The sequence below is a fragment of the Chinchilla lanigera genome, unplaced genomic scaffold, assembly GCF_000276665.1.
Source record: "Chinchilla lanigera isolate Chin_1 unplaced genomic scaffold, ChiLan1.0 scaffold00063, whole genome shotgun sequence".
In the NCBI taxonomy this organism is placed as follows: Eukaryota; Metazoa; Chordata; class Mammalia; order Rodentia; family Chinchillidae; genus Chinchilla; species Chinchilla lanigera.
The window spans coordinates 6911284-6935874 of record NW_004955464.1 but is presented as its reverse complement, the minus strand read 5'-3'; the positions used below and the strand labels follow the sequence as shown (position 1 = coordinate 6935874).

Genomic DNA, 24591 nt, shown 5'->3' with positions numbered 1-24591 from the left:
TACTTTTGGATTCTTAGAAGTCCCATTATAACATAAATGTTGTTTTTTTGTATTAGCATAACTAAAATCACTAGGTAGAAAGTACTTGTTCTTAATGTTTTCACTGTATGTTATTGATTGGAAATAAGTGTATAAGCCAGATGTGGTGGCACATGCCTGTAATCCCAGCACTCGGGAGGCTGAGGCAGGAGGATCCTTAGGAGTTCAAGACCAGCCTGGGCTACAAAGTGAGCTCAAGGTCAGCCTGAACTGCATACTGAGACCCTGTCTCCAAACAAACAAACAAACAAAAAACAGTCAAAATAAGTGTATAGACATTATTAACTTTCTGGCTTATTTAACTTCTGACCTTCTTAGGTAATAAAATTTATTGCTGCTGCTTTCCAATGCTGATTGGGTCTTTGAATCTGAAAGGGGTAATTGTAGTTTATTTTTAAGCCCTATTGCTTTTGTCTGCTATGATAGCATTATATGATAAAAATTAGGGCTTGCTGATTGTTTTAGCAAATGTAACAAACAACCTGCTTTTTTCTGTAGGATCAAACGGAGCATATCGAATTAGCAGGACTAGCTGGTGGCGCAGTAAGCATGAGTAAGCACGGAGTCTGTTCCTTATCACGTGCATAAGGGGAAGAAGGTAAGAAAACCAGTGTTCTGATTTTTCTTAGAGGCTGAACTTGAGAAAAACAACTAGCTTTATAAAAAATGATGATATATGTATATATATGACGTGATCTAAATATATGGTAAATTTTGAAATTGAAAGCATCAATTACAGTAAAAAACACATTTCTATTAATCTCCCTCAAAATACCCCCCCTCATTTTGACTACAGTTTATTCCATTCTTGCCCCTTTTTGAAGTAGTTCTGGAAATTCTCTTGTGCGAACCACGTGCCATGCAAAAGAAAAGCAGGCTTGTGAAAACATTATGTTGCATCCTTATCTACCTTATTCAACAGATCTGGAACTATGTTGGCTTCTCTCTAAAGTTAAAATGACATTCAAAGGTGATAAATGTTTTGAATTACTGTAGGACATAGAGGCACCTATGACAGTACAGCTGAGGATATTCATAAAAGAGAACTTTGAGAACTACTTCAGAAAGTGCTAAGAATGATGGGATAAATGTGTTTGAGGTGAGGAGGAGTAGTTTGTGCAAGAATTAATGGTAATGTGTCTTTTATACTAGAAAGTCAATAAATAGATTCATTGTATTTTTTAATCACACTGCCTACCCTGCTTGTAGCATTGTCTCTTGTTAAATAAAAAGTGTAATTTTTCAAGAAGATTTTACTTTAATCTAGAGCAACAGAATATTTTCAAATTACTGTTAAATTATGATAAAACATTAGTGAATTAGTCAGATTTCTCATCACTGAGACATAATACCTGACATGCACAAAGGAGGAACAGTTTAATTTAGCTCACATTTTTGGATCTCTGATGATCTGCCTTGAAGGCAGAGGCATCAAGGGGGAAGGATGTGAATGAGCAAAGCTGGTCAGTTCATGGTGGCCAGGAAACAGTCCAGAGAGGAAAAAGTGAGGGACCCTCTGTACCCAAACGTAATGCCTCCATGACCCGCCACACTCACCCAGGACAGCGCTTTACTAATCGCTAGGCGTTTCCTTTTTTGTTTTATTAGTACGTTTGTGATACAAACTGTTTATATTCTTTGTTTGGAGTTGGTACATGTATATAACACATCCCAGTTACATTTTTTACTCCCCCATCCCTTGTTCCCCTTCTCCGTTGGAGGAAGAACTATCTTCCTACTTCCTATTATCTTTTATTTTATTCTTTAATTTGTTTCTCATGTAAGAGAAACCATGCAATATTTAAGCATGTGTGCCTTGTTTATTTTCCTTAATATTATGGTCTCAAGGTACATCTATTTTCCTACAAATGACTTAAGTTTATGTAAATACCATTTTTCTTTATTCATTCATCTGTTGATGGACATATGGGCTGCTTCCAAGATTTAGATATTAAGAGTTACACTGCTGTAAATATGGGTGTGCTTATATAACTGTAATATGATGTCTTTAACTCTTATGAGAAGATACCTAGAAGTAGAATAGCTGGGTCAAATGGAATTTGTTTTTACTTTTTTGAGGTATCTCCATGGTGATTGCACTAGTTTATATTCCCACCACCAATGTAGAAGGATTTCCTTTCCCTCCCAACCTCTCCAGCGTTTTGTTATTTCATTTCTTGATATGGCCATTCTTTCTGGGGTAAGATGGAATCTCAGTGTTGTTTTAGTGTATTTTTTTTTTCTAATTCTCTATGTATTCTAGATATGAGTCCTCTGTCTGAGAAAAGCTGGCAAAAATTTCTTCCCTTTCTGTAAGTTGTCTTTTCACTCTATTGGTTATTTCTTTTACTGTGTAGAAGCTTTTTAATTTGATATGATTGCAGTACTATTTCTTATGTTATTGGAATTCTGTTCAGAAAGTCTTTGCCTATGCCTGTGACTCAGGAGTTTCATCTATTTTGTCCTCCAGCAGGCTGAATGTTTGAACATGTAGATCTTTGATCCATTTTGTATTGGTTTTAGTTTAGTACATGGTGAAAGATATGGGTCTAGAGTTAATTTTTTGCATGTGAATAGCCAGTTTTCCCAGCGCCATTTATTAAAAAGGCAATCTTTCCTTTGTGGTATCTTCTTGGTACCTTTGTCAAAGATCAAATAATTGAATGTACTTAGGGTTATTTCTGCATCCTCTAGTCTGTTCTATTGATCCTCACCCTTGTTTTTGTGACAATAACCATGCTGTTTATATCAACTGTAGCTTTGTAGTATAGCTTCAAGACTGAGACTTTGATACCTCCTGTTCTGCTTGCAATTCTAGCTCTCTTCTGGTTTCATATGAAGTATAGGATTGTTTTATTCAGTTCTGTTGAAGAATGCTGTTGGTGTTTTCATTGGGATTGCATTAAATCTGTATATCAAATATGGCCATTTTGATTATATTGGTTCTGCCTATCCAGGAACAGGGGATAGCTTTCCATTTTCTGATGTCGTCTTTGATCACCTTTTTCAGAGTACTTAGTTTCCATTGTAGAATTCTTTTACTTACTTAGGTTAATTCATAAGTATTTAATTTTTCTTGGTGCTGTTTTGATACTTTTCCCTATTTTTTTCTCAGTGGGTTCTTTGTTGGTATATAGGAATGCTATTGGTATTTGTGTGTTGATTATGTGTCCTGTACCTTTGCTGAGTTTATTTATTCTAGAAGTCTTTCAGTGGAATTTTTTGGGTCTTTTATATTAGAGCATCATGTCCTCTGAAAATAATAATATGACTTCTTTCTTTCCTATACATATTCCTTTTATTTCTTTTTATTGCCTAATTGCTCTTGCTAATGTTTTGATTACTGTGTTTAACAGAAGTGGTGGTAGTGGGCATCTTTGTCTTCTTCCTGATTTTAGAGGGAAAGCTGAAAGCTTTAATAAGATATTGACACTAGGTTTGTCATGTGGCTTTTATCAGATTGAGATTAGTTTCTTCCATACCTATTTTGTTCAGTGTTTTTATCATGAAAGGGCATTGGATTTTTGTCAAAGGGTTTTTCTGTATTGATATGATCATGTGATTTTTATTCTTACTTCTGTTTGTGTGATGTTTTACATTTGTTGATTTGCCTACGTTGAACCATCCTTGTATCCCTGGGATGAAGTTTACTTGTTCATGATGTATGATCTTTTTCCAAGATTCATTGCATCCTGTCTGTAAGTATCTTGTTGAGGATTTTTGCATCTGTATTCACCAAAGAGGTTGGTCTATAGTTTGATTTTTTGATTTTGGAATCAGGTTAATGGTGACTTCCATGAATGACTTTGAGAGTCATTTCAATTTCATTCAAAAACTTGAAAAGTATTGTGTTAGAACTTACCTGAAGTTTTTATAGAATTCAGCAGTTTATCATCTAGATCTGGGCCTTTTTTAGTTGCAAAGTTATTTTTTGCTGCTTCAGTTTCATTGCCTGTCACTAGATTATTCAGGGTTTTAAAATCTTCTGGGTTCAATTTTGGTAATTCGTATGTATCTAGAAATCTCTCTATTTGTTCTGAATTCCCCCATTTATTGGCATACAGGTTTATAAAGTAGTTAAGAATGTTTTTTAATTTGGATCTTTTCACATGCTAAAGATTGAACCTAGACCTATCCGTCTCACCATTCAGTCAAAATGAATCAAAGATCTAAATGTAACCACAGAAACACTTACTCTGCTGAAGATAGAATAGGTGAAACTCTGGCAGACATAGGTGTAGGAAAAGACTTTATGAGCAAAACCCTGATTGTACAGGAAATATTACAGAGAATCAACAACTGGGTCACATCAGATTAAACAGCTTTTGCACAGCAAAAGAAACCACCAGCAGAGTGAAAAGACAGCCCACAAAATGGGAAAAAAATTTTTACCAGCTACTCCTCAGGCAAAGGTCTAACATCTAGAATATATAAAGAAATAAAAAAATCAGATCCTTCTCAAATTCAAAGACCCAATCCAAAAGTGGATACCTGAAATGAATACACTCTTCTCAGATAAAGAAATAGAAACATCAAATAAATATGTGAAAAAATGGTCCGTATCACTGGTCATTTGAGAGATGCAAATTAAAACAACACCAATGTTCCATCTCACTCCAGACAGAATGACTATCATCAAGACATCAGCCAATAACAAATGCTTGCAAGGCTACAGGGGAAAAAGAACCCCTCTCCACTGCTGGTGGGAGTCTAAACTGGTGCAACTACTATGGAAACCAGTATGGGTATTCCTCAAAAAAGTAAAACTAGAGGTTCCACTTGACTCAGCCATTCCTCTTCTGGCATCTTCCTAAAAGAATTAAAAGCATCATACCACATTGATACATGGATACCCATGTTTATAGCAGAACAGTTTATAATAGCTAAGTCATGGAAACAGCACAGGGCCTTCAATAGATGAATGGTTAGATTATTTTTTTGGTGTCATTCTGTTTTTGTGATGTGGGCATTCACAGCTATAAACTTCTTTCTTGGACTGCTTTTATTGTGTCCCATAAATTCTGGTATGTTGTACTGGTACCATTTAATTCCATTAAGTAATGGACTAGCCAGTAAGTCAGCCTTAAATAAATGTAAAAAAAAAAAATTATACTATACATGTTATCACACCATAGCACAAAAAGTTAGAAGTCAACAACAAAATGGAACACAAAAATTATGTAAATGCACAAAAACTGAACTACACTCTCTTTACTAAACAGCGGGTTACAGAAGAAATAACACAGTTTCTGGAATTAAATGGTACCAGTGCAACATACCAGAATTTATGGTGATAGTTAATATGTATCTGGGTTATATGTATGTGCAGGACTGTCTATGGGTATAACTCATCTTTCAACTGGTTACAAGCAGTATGTAGTTTTTATTTAATCTAGTTTTTGAATTACCTCTGGTACAAATGCAGGCCCCTGATCGTGGATAGGCCATATCTAACAGTCACTGCCAGTGATCGTGGGTAGGCCATATCTAGGGATGATTTTTTTTTTTTTCCAGTACCGGGAATCAAACTCATGACCTCATGCTTGCCAGGAAAGCACTGTGCTGCTGAGCTAAATCTCCAGCCCCTAGGGATGATTTTTTAACAGCAGAACCCTGCAAACTTACTGTCTCAGTATGGGAAGGGAATAGGAGGTCGGGGCTGGTGACACAGACCCTAAAGCCTGAGTTGGCTGCAGGGGTACAGGAGCCAGAATAGTAGCTTGAGCTTGCAGAACATCCAGTGGGGGCAGGTCTGGTTCTGTGTCATTGGTGGCAGGTTTCCAAACAGGAGCATGAAGCAGTAGCTGGAGAGCTTTGACCAAAATAACTTTGTCCGAGATGACTGCAGCTTATCTAGCCTGTCCTAACAAAGCTACTTCCATCCGTAAAGAGGGTATACTCAGCATCTGTCAGGGAGGTTTATTTTTTAAGTCTGATCAGCTCAAGAACAGTTTATCAGACAGTGCCAGGGAGTCATGGTCTGTTGGGCCCAGCTCTGTGGGCAGGTATGTGGCAGGATTGAGTGGTGTATCGCCATAAGAGTCAGGTGGGGATTTTTGTGTATGAGTCTTTAATTCTGGGTGAGGTGTGCAGCATAGCATGTGGAACCTGGACTGTTAGGACTTGGCCTGAGGTGAGCTTGTCAGCTTTCTTGATCAGAAGAATAGTGGCTATGAGAGTACAGAGGCAAAGGAGGAGGTGGACCTTAGCTACTGGATCCAAGTATTTGCACAGATAGGCCACTGGGTGCTCCCAGGGGCTGACAGTCCCTGAGTAAGCATCATTGTTTTTGTGAACTCAAGGATCCAGATTTTATAGAAGCCAGCCACTCCAAAACATTTGGAGGCAGGAGTTTCTTTCTTGTGACCAGTTTCTGCCAGATATTGTAGCAGAGCTTTTGTGTCTTTCCAGCAGGCAGCTTGAGTATCATTAATCAGAAGTGGTCTTTTAAAAAGGAAACAAGTTTTTGAACCTCTAGGAGATTGAATCCAGGTCGGTTGGCTTTTGCGTCTAGAACTGGGGTCTTTCCACTTAAAGGTGAAGAAGGGCTGGCTGATAGGAGCCAGTCAGAGGTACAAGAAGGTATTTTTTAGGTCCAGGCCGGTGTACCAGCAGGCTGTGGGTGGCAGCAGACTGAGGCAATATATTCTGAGGGTAATCGCAGTGACAGCTCAGAGATCTTAAACTGGTTTGCAGGCAGAAGAGATATATTGTAGCAGTTTGACAGTCTGTACTGTTTGCTTCAGGTGCCATGATGGAGCTATAAGAGACAGAGAAACCTTGGAGAAAAGGTGCTGCTGGTTTGGCCAAATCTGTTGTTAGAGCCTCCCTGAAAATAGTGGGAGAGTTCTCAACCCTTTGTGGCAATTGATCTTGCCCAAGGTGACTAACAGTCTGTTAGGCTGATGTGTGGCTGGATGCCTGTTTGTGCTTTCCATGACGTCTCATAACAACAGGGGTCATGGTGAAGTGGCATGGTTGATGTCCAGGGCCAGAAGTGAGTCTTTAGTTTATACCTCCGGGAGGAGAGTTTTCAGAACTTCAGGATTGTAGCCATCTGTCTGAGGCTGATGCAGTGTCATCCTTCTCTTGGGGAACAGTCCAAGTTGAAAGTACAGGAATAAATGAGAGGGAGGCTGATTGGCTTGGTACAAAAGAGGCATCCTCCCAGGCTATAAGTTTATGCCTGGCAGAAGGGGTGAGAGGCAAGAGTCCCACTTGTCCCGATGAAGATAACTTTTTCACAGAGGGAACACTGAAAGGCAGAGAGTACTGTTTCATTGTTTACCAGGAGAGTCAAAGGTTTGCCCTCGACTTTTGCAATGACAGCAGTCTCTCGGGGGCCCAATTTGATAGAGTTCTGTCTATGCTATCTATTCAGGCCTGACATGGCACATCTCATTTGTCAGGACTGACAGTCTAATTTTTCCTCAGTCAAAATATGAATTTGACCAGGTGTGGTAGTGTACACCTGTATTCCCAGCACTTGGGAGGCTGAGGCAGGAGGATTCTTGCAAGTTTGAGACCAGCCAGGGCTACAAAGTGAGCTCAAGACCAGCCTGAACTGCATAGTGAGACCCTGTCTCAAAAAGACAAAAAAAAATGTGAATTTGGAATTGTTGACAGTCTCATGTGGACAGTAGATGACGCCATCTGACCAGGATAGGCGTGTAAGCAAAAGGCTGTGGAGGGAGGGCTTCTATGGCTGAATGCAGGCAGTGGCTAACTGGAACCAGTTCCATTGGCTGGCAGTAGATGAGTCAGCAGTGGGGAGTGAAGCTATAGGTGTTGGCAGCAACTGCAGCAGCCGATGAGGGTGCCAACGTGGAATTCTCAGGAAGAACAGGCCTCTTTTTCCTTTTTTTTTCTTTGAGATGCAGGGAGCAGTTTGGTTTCATTTTTAACTCATAAAAGCCCCTTTTCCTGCAGTCAGGGACTGTGGGATTAACTAACTAGTTCCCATTCTATCTTCCTATGGTGTATGTTGTGTACCCTTGAATGGTGGCACAACAGACAGAAGGTGGGTGCCCTCAGAGAGACTATTTAGTTGCCTGCCTGGCCCCACCCCTTGCAGCAACTTAGGTGCACCTTAGCTCAGGAGGTTGTGAGGCCTCTGTTGTGCCCTATGTCAGTCACCATGGAACTACAGGTGAGGGCCCAGTCAGCCACCAGTGCTTCCCAGTCTTGGTGCACAGATGGGGCAGCCTTTTGCTTACCCTGTCCATTCCACTCACACATTCATTCAACAGGCACTCAGAGATTAAATATTCCAGCTGCCTCCCCTTGAGGGTGGTCCTGACTAATAAGAGTTAATCAGACTCCCCTTCCTGTTCAAGCTGAGCAGGACTGACAGACAGACTAAATGGTGTGCCCCAGGGTTCTTACCGGAATCAGGCAGGTAGACAGATGGACTGCATCCTCCTCCCTTTGGGGTCTGATATGAACTGATTGAGCAGGGAGCCAGGAATCCTCTAGACCTCTGAGGGCACTGGAGAAATCTCGAGGGTGTGCCCTACCATCAGGACCTGAAGAGGTCCTTGTTCTGTCCATGGGGCCACGACTGGTGATCAAAGAGGTCAGCATGGTCGGTCTTCCTGGCCAATGCACGACACACAATGGCAAGCAGAAACACTGAAGTGACACCCGGGATTTGAAGGCAGATTTATTTTACAACAAGGGGCACTGATTGGGATCATTCCCAGAATATCAGGCCCTGATCTCTGGTGTCTAGGGCTTGGATGGGCTAAGCAAGCAGGAAATAGAGACAAAATGGCTTGTCAATTGGGGATTGGTTCTTACAATATGCATCACAGTGACCAGCCGTTTCTAAGAGACAGGAGCAACTGGAACTGGAATAGGAACTATTACCTGGGCAACTAAGAAACTGAAGTATACTGGCAGGGGGGCATTTTCTGTTGCATTTGTGGGGTACTGAAAGCCCCCACTGTAGTTGTGTTTATGTTTATCTCATCTTTTACGTCCAGTAGGGCTTCTTTAATGAAGTAAGCACACCATTTTTCAGTGTATATAAGTTAACACTGTTACCTCTTCATGTTGGATTTTCCCTTAACATATATTTAGTGAGCAGTGTTCTTTACCTCTTTTGATCAGTTTTACCTTGAAGTCTGAATATAGAATAGTTACAGAATAGTTACTTTGTCTGAATATAGAACAGTTACACCTGCTTTTTTTCAGGTTCCGGTTGCATGGAATATTGTTTTTTTATCCTTTAAATTTTTTAGTCTTACAAGTTCCTTTTTAGGTTAAATGTGTTTTTTCTATACAGGATATCATTGGATATTATTGATCCATACTGCAAATCTGTGTCTTTCAGTTGAGGAACTGAGACCATTCACAGTGAGACAGTTGATAGATTTGGGTTATTTTCTGGCATTGCCCTATTTTCCTGTGGTTTATTCCTTATTTTTCAGGTCTACCTAACTGCTCACCCCACCTTGAGTGTTCATTCTATCAGATATTTTGTCATTGTTAACTTCATTGTCTCTTCCTAGGTTATTGTTGCAGATTTTTGGGAGTGCTGGTTTGGTGGGTATGAGTTTAAGTACACTTTATCATGGAAATATCTTCTCTATCAATTTTGAAAGATATTTTTGCAGGATGTATCCACCTGTGTTTGAAATTGTTTTCTGTTAGGACTTAAAACACTTTGCTCCAAGTTTTCCTAGCCTTCAAGGTTTATGTGAGAAGTCTGCTGTAATTCTGATGGGTTGACTTTTTAAAGTGATTTGTTGCTCTTCTCTAACAGCTTTTAAGATTGCGTTCTTGTGTTGGACTTCAGGGATTTTGACTATGATGTGTTGTGGAGAGGTTTTTTTTTTGGCTGCTTGTGGTTCTGTACATCTTAGTTATCTGTATATTCTTTACCCTGTTTTGGAAAGTTTTCTGCCATTATTTCAGTGAACATGTTTTTTTAATGACATTTGTACTGTCCTGTGATTTTTCTTACTAATGCACTTTAATCACAGATTAGTCTTCTTTGCATCATCTAGGACCTGTTGGATCTGTCATTTTTTAAAAATTTTTTTTATTTTTAAGGAATCTCTTGTTAATTAGTCATTGAGAACAACACTGTCTGCTAGTTCTGACACTTTCTTCATACTGGTTACCTCTGCTGTGCATCCTTTCAATAGATTTTTTTTAATCTCCTCAATTACTTTTTTTTAATTCATTAAGTTTATTGGCACATTTCAGGTATACATAATGATCACATACATTATAGGAAGTTTATACCTGTATATGATATAACTTCATTATTTTATTTCCTATTCCCCTAATAACCTTCCTTCAACTCCTGTTCCCCTCTTTAACTTATTTATTTATTTATTTATTTATTTAGGTACTTGCAATTGAACTCAGGGCCTCACACTTGCCAGGCATGTGCTGTGCTACTGAGCTACATCCCCATCCCCGCTCCTTATTTACAAAAGCTTTGTTTCCATTTTGTCCTTATTTTCTCATTTTTTTTTCTTTTCCCTCCCTTCCTCCCCTCTTCCCTATTTCCTCTCCCTATTTGAACATTTTCTTCCTATTTCACAATATTTTTTTTTTTTTTTTTTTTTTTTGGTTTTTCTCCGGTACTGGGAACCGAACTCACGACCTTGCGCTTGCCAGGCAGGCGCTTTTGCCGCTGAGCTAAATCCCCAGCCCCCTATTTCACAATATTGATTATACATTTTGGTCCTTATTTACACTTTCAGTTGCTTACACTAGAGAAACAATGCTGTATTTACACATGTGTGACTGATTTATTTCAGTCAAGAGAATAGCCTTACAGTGTATCCTTTTAGCTAGAAATGTCTCAAGCTTATCCTTCTTTATGGCAGAGTAGTACTTCATTATATAAAAAAAAAAAATCTACATCTTTATTCATTCATCGGTTGTTGGGCATTTGGGCTATCTCCAAGATTTAACTATTACAAACTATGCTGCTGTAAACATGGGTGTGCATATATCATTGTGATATGATGCTTTTAATTCTTTTGGGAAGATACCAAGAAGAGGAATAGCTGTGTTAAATGGAACCTGTAGTCCTAGCTTTTTTGAGGAATCTCTACAGTAGTTTCCATAGTGGTTGCACCAGTCTACACACCCACCAGCAGTGGAAAATTCCTTTTTGCCCACAGCCCTATTGGCATTTGTTATTGGTTTATTTCTTCATAATAGCTATTCTTTCTGGAATGAGGTGGAATCTCAGCATTGTTCTCATCTGCATCTCTCAAATGACCAATCATATTCAACATTTTTTCATATATTTATTTGCCATTTCTACTTCTTTATCTCATCTTCAGTGAATAGTGTCTATTCATTTCAGATGCCTGTTTTTGGATTGGATCTTTAAATTTGGAGGGTCTGATTTTTTTATGCTGTTTATATATTCTGGATAGTAGTCTTTGTCTGAGGAACAGCTGGCAAAATTTTTTTCCTAGTCTGTAGGTTGTGTGTTCATTGTGTTGGTGATTTCTCTTGCTGTGAAAAAGCTTTTTAATGAGATCCCAGTTGTTGATTCTTTATGGTAGTTCCTGTGCAGTCTAGTCAGTCTTCTTTGCATGTTGATGTGGCTATGAGTAAGCTTACTAAAGGAATATGAGCAGAAATGTGGTGTACCACTTCTAGGTCTGTGTTTTTAAAAGTTTGAGCATGCTTACTCTACTTTCTCTTTCATCCTATTGCTATATTTCAACCTAGATATAGCTCTTACCCAACTTTGATGAATAAGTCAAAGAACTATTCCCTGGGGAAAATGGCTATACTGCCAAAATTCTTACGCTAATTTAATGCAAGCCCAATCAAAATTTCATTAGCATACCTCACAGAACTAGAACAGACATTCCTAAAATTCACTTGGAATGAGCAGAGATCTAGAATAGCAAAAACAATCCTAGACAACAAAAGTAAGGCAGGGGGCATTACAGTCCCCAACTTGAAATTGTACTACAAAGCTCCTATGATAAAAAAAAAAACCAGCATGGTACTGGCAAAAAACAAAACAGAATAAACAGACCTGAGGATAGGTGGAACAGATTAGAAGATGCAGAAACAACTCCAAACACACTCAGCTACCTTATCTTTGACAGAAGGGACAAACACATTCACCAGAAGAAAGATCGCCTCTCTAATAAATGGTGCTAGAAAAACTAGCTTCTTACATGCTGACTAAAACTAGACCCATGTCTCTCACCAGGCGCTAAACTAAAATCAAAATGGATCAAAGATCTAAACATTAAAACAGAAAAACTAAATATACTGGAGGAGAGAATAGGTAGAACTCTCGAAGACATAGGTATAGGCAAATATTTCATTAATAAATCCCCAGTTGTAGGGGAAATAATAACAATGAATCAACAACTTGGATCTCATCCTATTAAAAAACTTCTGCACATCAAAAGAAATTACCAGTAGAGTGAAAAGACAACCTTGAGAGTGGCAAAGAATTTTAGCCAGTTGTCCCTCAGATAAGGAGCTAATATCTAGAACATATAAATAATTTAAACAAAATCAGACCCTGTAAATTTAAAGACCCAATCCAAAAATGGGCATCTGAAATGAATGCACACTTCTCAGGGGAAGAAATACATGTTCAACATCACTGGTCATTCTAGAGATACAAATTAAAACAACACTGAGATTCTATCTCACCCCAGAAAGAATGGCTGTTATCAAGAAATCAACCAATAATGAATGCTGGAGGGGCTGTGGGGAAGAAGGAATCCTTCTCCACTATTGGTGGGAGGGTAGACTGGTGTAACCACTGTGGAAATCAGCGTGAAGATGCCTCAAAAAACTAGGATTAGAGGTTGCATTTGACTTAGCTATTCCTTTTGTTAGCATCTTCCTAGAAGAATTAAAAACATCATACCACAGTGACATATATACACCCATGTTTATAGTGGCAGAGTTTATATAGCTAAATCTTGGAAACAGCCCAAATGCCCATCAACCAAGAAATGGCTAAAAAAGAAGTTTTTCTAATACAGTCCTAAAGAAGGATAAACTTGAGACATTTCTAGGTAAATGGATGTACTTTGAGACCATACTTTTAAATAAAAAATCAGTTATGCATGTGTAAATACTGCATTGTTTTTCTCTTCTGTAAGAAACCAAAAGCACAGTACCCAAAGTGTATACTGGGTATTGTGAAAATGAAAGAAATTGGGCTGGGGATTTTTGCCCCTGCCTGGCAAGTGCAAGGTTGTGAGTTTGATTCCTGGTACTGGAGAAAAACCAAAAAGAAAAAGAAAAAAACAAAATGAAAGAAATTGGTCAAAAGAAAGGGAAAGTAGCAAAGGGGAGGGGAAAAGGAAGAAAGGAAAAGAAAAAAAAAAGATACCAATAAAAAGAACTATTCCCTAGGGCAGTGCTAATCAAAGTACGGCCTACCAACCAGGTGCCTTCCTGGAGCTGTTATTGGTCTATGCTGATGTAAGGAATTCTGTTCAGTTCCACCAACATTTTTTTTGCCAGCAATTCTTTATCCTGTGATAATCTCTGTCCTCCTAGACAATTGGCACCTTGAATAGTATAAGGTGGAAAACGAAGATGGAAGGAACCTGGATCCTAGCAATGTACCAAATAGAGTTCCCTGAAGATATGGAAGGCTTGGCTTTGATTTTTATGAGATATAAACTTTGCTCCTATTTGAGCTATAGAAGAATTATTGGAATATTTGAGATAATAATCTAGTCTATCCCAATTAATATACTCTCACTTTAGTCTGATGTTGATCATCTCTTTGTCTTCATAACACCCAGTGCATGTGTCATAGTGCATACTACGTTATTTTATATTTTAAATCTTCTCATCCTATGATATATTGAGTCCCTTTAGGTCAGAGACATTGTCTTATTTGCCACTGTAACCTAGTGAATAGGACAGTGCTTTGTACACAGTAAATGCTCAGTATTTGATCTTTGTAATTAGTATATATAGCATAAAAAGGAAGTATCAATGAAGAGAACATAAAAATAGCAATTGGGGCGTGGTGATGCAAGCCTATAATCCCAGCACTTGGGAGGCTGAGGCAGGAGGATTGTTGCGAGTTCGAGGCCAGCCTGAGCTATAAAGTGAGTTCAAGAACAGCCTGAACTGCATAGTGAGACCCTGTCTAAAGAAGAGAAAAAAAAAAGTAGTAATCAGATTGATGCTGTAAAAGCAGGATCTTTAATAAGACTAAAATTCCACAAAAAAGAAAAAACTAAAATGTTGAAAATGTCAGAATAAAAAACAGATCTACGCTGGGCATGGTGGTACATAACTGTAATTCCAGCTGCAGCAGGAGGATTGCTGCAAGTTTGAGGCCAACCTGAGCTACATAGTGTTTTAGAGGCCATCCTGAACTGCATAGTGAGACCCTATTTCACAAATCAAGCAAGCAAACAAGCAATCAAAAGAGATCTAGAAGCAAAAAAAAAAAAAAAGAAAAGATGCTCAGAAAGAAACTATACTCAAGTAATTATGTTACTGTTTGCAATATACAGGTAAGAATATTTAATAAGCTTCTACTTTGGTTAAGAGATGGATGATTTTATAAGAAGGCAAGCAGAGTCCTGATACAAGGTTTAAATCTTCCAGGAGTCTTAGATTATATAGTGTGAAGATTGCTTCACTCCCAAGTCTTCACTAAACTGCAGGTTTTTCTTGGAAAATGAAACCAAAGTTTTAAGACCTAGAAGCCTCAACATGCAGAGATCAGGAATGAGCACTGTAGTGAAGGCAGGGCTAAGAAGAGAAATCCTATGCTGAAGGATAGGTGAGGGTTTCCATTTACCCTTCCTCTACTCTTTCAAAAGGTGGCTGCAAAGCACTGGATCAGTGTAGTCTTTTACTGATTATAGGATTCCTTTCTGGAATTCAAAGAAAATAACTTTACATGCTGACATTTTGAAGTCTCCCATGATATAGCTGTGTTTCCATCCAATCACTATGCAGTAGAAGCCTCTCTGTTGGCTCATCACACATGCAGAGCTTCTGACTGGGTTTTAGCATTTCATGTGTTCATTAGGTAAGGATTTGGGCAAAGCTTCCTTTGTGAAAGACACTAGAACATGCAAATATATAAAAGAAACTTGAAGGATATAATAAAAAAATTTATTTTTTGGAGACAGGGTCTCATTATGTAGTACAGACTGGCCTTGAACTCACTTATGTAGCCCAGGCTGGCCTCAAACTCACAGTGATCCTTTTGCCTCAGCCTCCCAAGAGCTAGCATTACAGGTGTGTGCCATCATGCCCAGTGGAAATAATAAATATTGAAAAAAAATTAAATAAAAAAAAACTAGATAAAATTGTACCTGAGGTGACAGGATTAAGATTCCATTAAAAGGATCAGAAAAAGTCTCAAGCTTATTCAAATTTGAAAGTATAGTACAGAGGACACTTTTTCTTTGAACCATTTGAGAGTAAATTGCCCACAAACATAGAGATTCTGCTACATAGATATAATACAGCCATTAAAGGGAATCAGCACTGATACATTACCACCATCTAATCCTTTGTCTTCGTTCATGTTTTGCTAGATGTCCAAGTAGTGTTTTTTGTATCAAGATGTCCAGTTTAGAATCATATGTTGTGTTTAGTTGTCCCAGCTATCTAAAACAGTCATATGGTCTCTGACTCCTTTCACCTTAGTAGTGTTTTTTGAAAAGGGTCTCATTGCTGGCCTTGAACTTGTGGCAGTCTTTCTGCCTCAGCCTCTCAAGTTCTGGGATTACAGGCATGTACCATCATGCCTGGATACCTTGGTACTTTTGAGTAGTGGTTCCTAACCTTTTTGACACCAGGACCAGTTTTGTGAAAGACAATTTTTTCTATGGATGGGGGCCATTGTTTTTAGTTTCTTTTTTTATTACTATGTGTTTGTTATACATAATAATTATATTCCCATAATTGCATCACCACCTCAGCTCCACTGCAGATCATCAGGCATTAGATCCTCATAAAGACCAAGCAGCCACGATTCCTTGTTCCCATAGTGCACAGTAGGATTTATGCTCTTTTCAGAATCGAATGCCATTGTTTATCTGACCAGAGGCTCAGCTCAGGGAGGAATGTGAGCAGTGCGGAGCGGCTGTAAATACAGATTCAGCTTTGCTCACTAACCCATTGCTTATTTTCTGCTGTGCATTTTGGTTCTTAACAACTACAGACCTGTAGCAATCCATGGCCCTGGTTTTAAAGATTATAGACCCGTTATTTTGTAGAATGTTCCTTAATTTGGGTGTGTCTGATGTTTCCTGGTGACTAGATTCAGGTTATGTATTTTGGAGCAAACATCACAGAAGTGATACTGTGTTTTTATTGCAAGCTATCATAGAGCATGCATTTCCATCTGTTCTGTTACTGGTGTTGCTCACTTTAATCACTTGTCCATGGTAGTATCCATCAGGGTTTTTCTCTGTGTTATTCTTTTGTTTTGTTTTGTTTTTTGGTTTTTCTCCGGTACCGGGAACCGAACTCACAACCTTGCGCTTGCCAGGCAGGCACTTTGCCGCTGAGCTAAATCCCCAGCACCTCTCTGTGTTATTCTTTTTCCCTTTGTAGTTAGTATTTCTGTGGAAATATATCTTTTTTAGATTAGTAATTTTTAATTTTTTATTAATACATGTTTACAGTATATAATGGTTATATTCCCTGTGTGGAGTTGATATACATACATAACACATCTTAATTACTTTTTTTGTCCCTTGTGCCATCCGTCCATGTCATAATGCCCTTCCCCTTTGGGAAAGATCTATCGATTGCTTACTTCCTATTGTCTTTTATTTTTCTCATTATTTATAATTTGGGTTTCTTATATAAAAGAAATCATGTAGTATTTAGCTTGTGTATGTCTGTTTTATTTCACTTAATATTATGGTCTTAAGGTGCATCCATTTTCCTACAAATTACCTACATATAACTTTCTGAAAAGATATTTTGAAGCTGTATAAATCTCTTTTCTCAGCACACTTGCTATTCATTTATGACTCATGGTTGTTTGCTTTGCTTTACTGATTACAGGCGTGTGCCACCACACCTGGCCTGTGGTTTGTTTTGATGTTTAAATTATCCCTGATTTTGCCTATGGGAGCCCTTTTAAGCTTGCACCTGTGGTTATTTTTATTTTTATTTTTGGCATGTCTACATTCATTCTTGGAGCATTTCCTTGCTTTTCAGCACAAAGGATATTTAAGCTATTCTTCCTTTTTTAAAAAAAAAATTGAAATATACTAATATACCTACCATAAAACTCATCCTTTTAAGTACAGTTTTGTGGCTTTTACCATTACTATCACAACTATCAGAACATTTTCACTACCCCCAAAAGAAACTTCATTCTGATTGACAGTCATTCCTGTTACCAGCTTTTAAAACACTGACCTATGGAAGCCATTAATTTACTTCTCTATCAGTTTGCCTAGTTTAGACATCTCATATAAATGGAATCATATATGGCTTTTAGTTGCCATATGGTAGTTTTGTTTTTTTTTGTGTTTTGGAATTGCTGGGAATTGAACTCAGGGTCTTGCCCATGCAAGGCAAGCACTCTGTTGCTGGCCTATGTCGCAGCCCATGCCATATTATTTTAAAAGTTTGTCCATATTATAGCATATATGAGTTCTTCATTTTTATTCTTACATCTTATTGTCTTATAATATTCCATTATATCCATTTATTATATCCAATAAATAAGTACATTTTATTTATTCAGTCATAGGTGATAGACATTTGTATTTTTCCCACTTTTTATCGCTTAGTAATAATGTTGCCACGAGCATTTGGTGTACAAATTTTTATGTGAATATGTATTTGCGTTCTCAAGTGTATACCAAAACATGGAATTGCTATGTCACATGTCAACTATGTTTAATTATTTTGAGGAACCTTGAAATTGTTTTCCAAAAGAGCCACATCATTTTACGTTCCTCCCACCAAATCATTAGGAGGTTCATATTTCTCTACATTCTCATCAAGGTTCTGTTTCAGCCATGGAATAGCCACTTTGTTAGTAAGTCTTAATTCCTTTTATTTTATTTTTTACTTTTTATTTATTTTTTGTTTTTTTTTCTGGTACCGGGAATCGAACTCACGACCTTGGGCTTGCCAGGCAGGCGCTGTGCTGCTGAGCTAAATCCCCAGCCCCTTAGTTCCTTTTAGAGGAGAATAATACTGCATTTAGAAATCAAATATGCGCTAGGTATACTCATTACTACATGGGGTTGGGGAGCTGCTGATCCAAGATCCTTTGTGGATAAAGCTAAAATATATATTTATTTGTATATATATACACTAACATATACACATAGATAGACATATACACAAGCATACGTATTTGCATCTTTTATGGTTGTCAGTATCTGTGTTTGTGGGATGCCATTAGTTTACACTAATACCTTGAATTCAAAACCAAGGTATGATCCCATATGATCCTGTCTAGTGTTCCTTTTCCACATTTAATGTTGTGTTCTCCAATAGTCAGAAATCCTGCTCCTGTTGTCCTCCATGTAGTTAGTCACTTGTGTAATCCATTTCTCCATACATTACTAATCTCCTATTACTGCTACATTGGCCCCTACCCTGTTACTTATTTTGTTTGTTTGTTTGTTTGTTTGTAGTCTTTTTTGAGCATGGTTTCACGATGCAGTTCAGGCTGGCGTTGAACTCACTTTGTAGCCCAGGTTGGCCTCGAATGCACAGTGATCCTCCTGCCTCAGCCTCCTAAGTTCTGGAATTACAGGTGTACGCCACCCCACCAGCCCCTCTTCCTTATTCTGTGTAGGTTCTGACCTACTGCCCTGGACTTCTTTCTCCCTCATTCACACCTCTTCTGAATGTGGATACCCTCCTCACCCACTTAGCTAGACCATCCCCTTCATATGAACTCCTTTCCTACCTCTCTTGGGCTCTGATATCCCACAGTGGGCCTATTCTTCTGTCTATATGACTTTCTTACCCTCGTAGGGCTCTGATACGCTGGCCCACCCCTAAGAAAGGACATCTGTCTTACCCTACTTGGACTCTGCCTCCTCATTCCAGGGATGTCCTCACCTTGCTTTCATGTTTATATATATATTTTTCCTTTGACTGTTCTGGAGATTGAACCCAGGGCCTGGTGCCTGCTAGAGTAATGCTATACATTGAGCTATATTCCCAACCCTACTTATTGAATTTTTAACGATGTTTTTACCTTTTATTTTTTAAAACACTATTTTAATTGCACAGGAATTTACAAAACAGTGCAAAGATTTTTCACCCAACTTTTCTCATTGGTTACATCTTACATAAATATAGACAACATCAAAACCAAGAAATTGACATTAACTTAATGTGTGTGTATACTTCCTCTGCCATTTACCATGTGTATAGATTTGTGTAACCATGATCCCAATTGAGGTACAGTGCAATTCTGTTACCCTGAAGATCTCCCTTGTGGTATTGCTTTGAAGTCATGTGCACCCTTCTCTCCTGACTGTACAATATTTAATGACTTTTTATAATTAAAAACATTATTAAAACTCATAGGAAGAGCTAAGGAAGCATAGAGATAAAATGTGTTATGTTTCTGGCTAGGAAAACTTAATGTCAGTCTGACTTCTAAGTGCAAAGCATGTTAAGAATTCTAATGTCTCAAGACTGATTTTAATAGCATTCTTTTCCATCCCATTCTGTTGTTGAGTTTTAGGACCACTAAAGGGAGTAGCTTTAGAAAACCCTGTCTGGCCCTCTCTCCAATAAGTTTGCAGTCAGTGACTCTCATCCTTCCTGCTAGCTTTCAAACTTCAGGGCTAAGAGGTACTGTCTGGTTTTGCAGATTGTTACCCTTAAGTTCCTATGTATTGTTTTTTTGAGTTTTTGGTTTTTTTCTGGTACCAGGAATCGAACTCACGACCTTGCACTTGCCAGGCAGGTGCTGTACCGCTGAGCTAAATCCCCAGCCCCGTTCCTATGTGTTGTTACCCTTCAGTTCCTTCTTATTTCTGTGGCTTGGTTGGTTTTGTTTTGTTTTTGTTGTAGCTTTACAGCACTTGTATATCTCCCTTTATAATAATTTTTTGTGTAGAATTTCTATATGCAGAATGGGAAAGAGTACTTACGAACTGTCTTGGTGTGCTCTTAATTTTTCCTTTAAAAGATTTCAATCCTATAACCTCCATTCTGTTCCAGTTGATCCACAAGGGTTTTTTTTTGTCATTAACATGCTGTTTTCATTGTTGTAGCTTTGTAGTATAACTTGAATTTGTGATTGTGATATCCCTAGCCTTTTCCTTGTTGCCTAGAATTGCTTTTGCTGTACTAGGTCTCTTATGGTTCCATATAAATTTTAGGATTGTTTTCTCTAGTTATGTGAAGTGTGCTATTGGAATTTTAATTGAGATTGCATTAAATCTGTATAAGAGTTTGGAAGTGTGGCTATTTTCACGACATTGGTTCTGCCTCTCCAAGAAGAGGGAATATTTTTCCCTTTTCTTTTCTTTCTTTCTTTCTTTTTTTTCTTTTTTCTTTTTTTTTTTTTTGAGACAGGGTCTCATTATGTAGTGCAGGCTGACCTTGAACTTGCTTATGTAGCCCACACTGGCCTTGAAGTGATCCTCCTGCTTCAGCATCCCAAGTGCTGGGATTACAGGCAAGAGCCACCATACTCGGCTTTCCCTTTTTGATATTTTCTTTGATCTCTCTTTTTTTTTTTAGAGTACTATAGTTTTTATTATAGAGGTCTTTCACTTCATTGACAAGGTAATTCCTAAGTGTTTCATTTTTCTTGATGCTGTTGTGAAACATGTTGTTTCTGTAATTTTCCCTTATTGAGCTTATTTGTATATAAGAATGCAGTTGACCTTTGAGTGTTGACTTTGTATACTGCTATGTTACCAAATTTGGTTGTTCTAGAAGTCTCTTTGTAGAATTTTGGTGATGTTGCCTTTTCCCTCCTTCCTTCCCCCGGCTTGACTTCTTCCTTTTTCCCGTCCATCTTTTCTCCCTTCCTCCCTTCCTTTGTCCTTCTCTAGAGATCATACTCAGGTCCTTGCATATGCTAGGCCAGCACTGTGCTGCTGAGCCACATCTGCAGCCCTGTGTGTTTTCTGGATGTAGGACCCAGTCAGTGTTAATAGATCTCATTTGGTTACATAATCTCTTTGGAGTCTTTTAATTTAGAATGATCATATTTTTTGTACTTTCTTCTTACTATGTTAAAAACATTGATTTTTTTTTTAGAGTTCAGGTCATTTGTCTTATAGAATTCTCACGTTTTACATTTGCCTAATTGTTTCCTCATGATTAAATTTAAGGTAAATATTTTTGGCAAGAACATAGCACAGTTGGGCCGGGGATATAGCTCAGCAGCACAGTGCTTGCCTGGCAAGTGTGAGGTCCTGAGTTCGATTCCTGCTACCAATATCCACGTGTTAAACTATCAGTGATACTAAGTTAGATCATTTTGTTGAGATGGTAATTGTCATATTTCTTCATTGTAAATATATATTTCCTCCTTTGAAATTAACAAGTCATGTATGGGATGATACTTTGAGACATTATTTCTTCCCTGATAACCACTTGCCTAATGGTTTAGCTAGCATCTATTTTTGTGAATTCACAAAAATAATGAATAAACAGCTAGTCAGTAATTTGTACTGAACCCCAATTACTAACAAAGCAAGCATCAAAAATGGATGCTACCTAAACCCTTAGGCAAGACATTGCTTTCAGATCAGAATCATCATTAGAATTTTAGAACTAATATCCCTTACTTTATGCTTAAACTTTCCTGTAATTTCCCATTTGAAAAAAGTTTCATTTGAATAGAAATTTTAATTTTATCCTAATCAAAATGATGATACCCTTCCCAACATCTTTCTGTCCTTTGAAGCATGTTCTAATGAATGATGAAGTCTTCCCTCTGTGTTTAGTTCTAGAGTTGTCCTTTGATATCGGTGGGAGGTTGGTTCCAGGTCCCCTGCAGATACCAAAATCCATAATGCTCAACTTCCTTATGTACACTTGATCTTACACAAAAGGCTGAGAAGCACTTGAAATTCCTTATATAAAATGATGAAATATTTGCATATAACCTGTGCACATCCTCCCATATACTTTGAATTACCTAGATTACTTATAAAGCCTAATACAGTATAAATGATAGATAAATAGATATTATACTGTATTGTTTAGGGACAAGAAAAATTGTCCAAGTTCAGTACATATGAAAAAATTTTTCAAATATTTTCTATCCATAGTTAGATAGATATCTGCAGATACAGAATTCATAGATATGAAGGGACAACTATATTTTGATGATTGTCACATTAAAGGTTTCTAGACTTTATTAATGTTTGTGTTATTGTTTACTGTTGTCTGTGTATATTTATGAGATTTTATCCTCATACACTTAAGATTTATAAATTATATTTCAAATTTGATCTACTCTTTAGGTTTAAACAGGTCTCTTGAGTGGTTTCCTCACTAATGGAGAATTACTTCCAAGCAGAAGCTTACAACCTGGACAAGGTGTTAGATGAATTTGAACAAAACGAAGGTGAGAATTTACACTGGTGAATTTATTCTGATTTATGATATTCAGAATATGAGGATAAAAGTGGATGCAGTACTTTAAAAAGTAATAAAATCAGCTCTGATGATTTAATGACAATAATAATGATAATACACAGAAGAAGAAATAGCATTTTTAGCACTATGTGCCAGATAGTTACATGGATTATTTCATTTAATGTTTAAAACAATCCCATGAAATTTGACTCTCTTATCTCCATTTTACAGATGAGAATAGATGTACAATGAGTTTAAGCTAGGTCCCCCCAATTTTTCTTGCTAACAGTTGGTTCAGGATCCAGGCAGTGTGATACTAGAATTTAAACTTTACCTACCTGATACAGTTAATGGCCAAGAAAAGCTTTAGAATGTGTGCTTGCACTTCCAACACTAAGAAAAATAGCTTCTTCCATATTGATTGACCAATAAAGTAAAGATATGTATTAAATCTAACATTACTTGTTTCTTTTTGTGGTATTGTGGTTTAAACCTTGGGCCTTTGCACTGAGGTAAATCTGCCCCCCCCCCATATTTTTTGGTTTTGTTTTTGTTTTTGAGACAGGGTCTCACTAAGTCATTGAATTTCCTAAGGTGGCTTCTCAAAATACTGGGGTTATAGACATGTGCCACTATACCTGGTTTAAACCTCATTTTTAAAAGATTTACATTTTCTAGAACTGCTAAAATGGTTAATTAAGTTACACATTCTCAAGCTTCAGTCTAGTGATGTCTGCTTAAGATTGCCTTCATTTAGGGAAGTCTCTTCCCTAAATTTCTTTCTCAGTTTGTGTTTTCAACTTTGTAACAGAAATGCCATGTGACAGTTTTACAAACTGACATATTTGCATCTAAGTCCAAGGTTTTAGTAGTGGTCTCCAAACCTTCATTGTAGCTAGTTTTTCATGTTACTCTTTGATAGCAGTAGGAAGAGAGGTTAGTTTTGGTTTTGTTACTTTGAGTCTCTGCTAGAACAAACCCTAAGTAGAATATGGGACCATGGGGATGAGGAAAGAGCAGTATCTGGAATGGCCAGCTTTTCTCGTATTTCACCACCAATGACCAAGTATTCCTAGGCTCACTGCAGATTCATGTAAATGTGATATCTAATAATTTGGGGGATTTTATTGGATCCAGATGAAGTTTGTAATATCAAGCAAGAAGGTATTTTCTGAGATACAACCATTTGTACAAACGCTTTCTTAGTACTTGCTTCAGTTTAGCCCCCTGTATATTACAGATACTTAAGTTACTAAATATCTACACACATATTATACCTAATCATATAAATGCCATGCTTTCAGAATACTATTGACTCTGCTAAAACTATTAGTTTGCTACATTAGTCTCTTTCTAATTTTTGTAGATTCTAATAGAGTACTTTGTATGTAGTTGTTTTAGAGTACATTTTTGTTGAACCTGCAAAAATGTCTTAGCAAGTATAGCACTTCTTAAAAAAAATAATTCCTTTGGAGGGAGAAGGATTTCCCAAACCCATTTCTTCCTTGTAATTATGTAGGACTTTTTGTCTGAACTGTTTTTCAGTGTCAGTACCATTTACATTTCAGTGTCAGTAACTACAGCATCTAGCCTGGTACCTTAAAGAGTATGTTTTAAATGAAGTGGTTTCTTGTTTTGTATTTCTTCTTTAAATTAGGACCGTACCACAAATATACTGTGATGATGCTAGGTAATTAACAGTATGCCTTGGTAGTATGTGGTTAAATAATGAAATTTTTAGTATTTGATCATCCCTATTTGAATATTATTAACTATTCTTATAAGAAGTGTATCTCATTTCCAGAAACTAGCATGGAAATATGATTTTTAAAAAGGATCCATATTATTAAATCTCAGATTTAGTCTAGCTCAAATTTGGATTTAAATTTAGAATTTAGTAACTCAGAGGATACTAAATCCATTCTTTATATAATCTGGTGTTTTATGACTATTATCTGCCCTTTGTAGTTTCTTCTTTTTTTTTTTTTTTGGTTTTTCTCCGGTACCGGGAAC

The 24591-nt window shown here is 37.5% G+C and overlaps 1 protein-coding gene across 1 annotated transcript in view; it reads left to right on the top strand.

Annotated features, from left to right (window-relative positions):
- Positions 1-537: 537 nt before the first annotated feature.
- Positions 538-24591, top strand: part of Zfyve9 (zinc finger, FYVE domain containing 9) — a gene marked incomplete at its 5' end in the record, with an annotated part of 129378 nt that continues 105324 nt past the window's right edge. The window contains 2 exon segments of the mRNA XM_013521608.1: positions 538-637; positions 22464-22567. Of these exon segments, the coding sequence (XP_013377062.1) occupies positions 22498-22567 (70 nt within the window).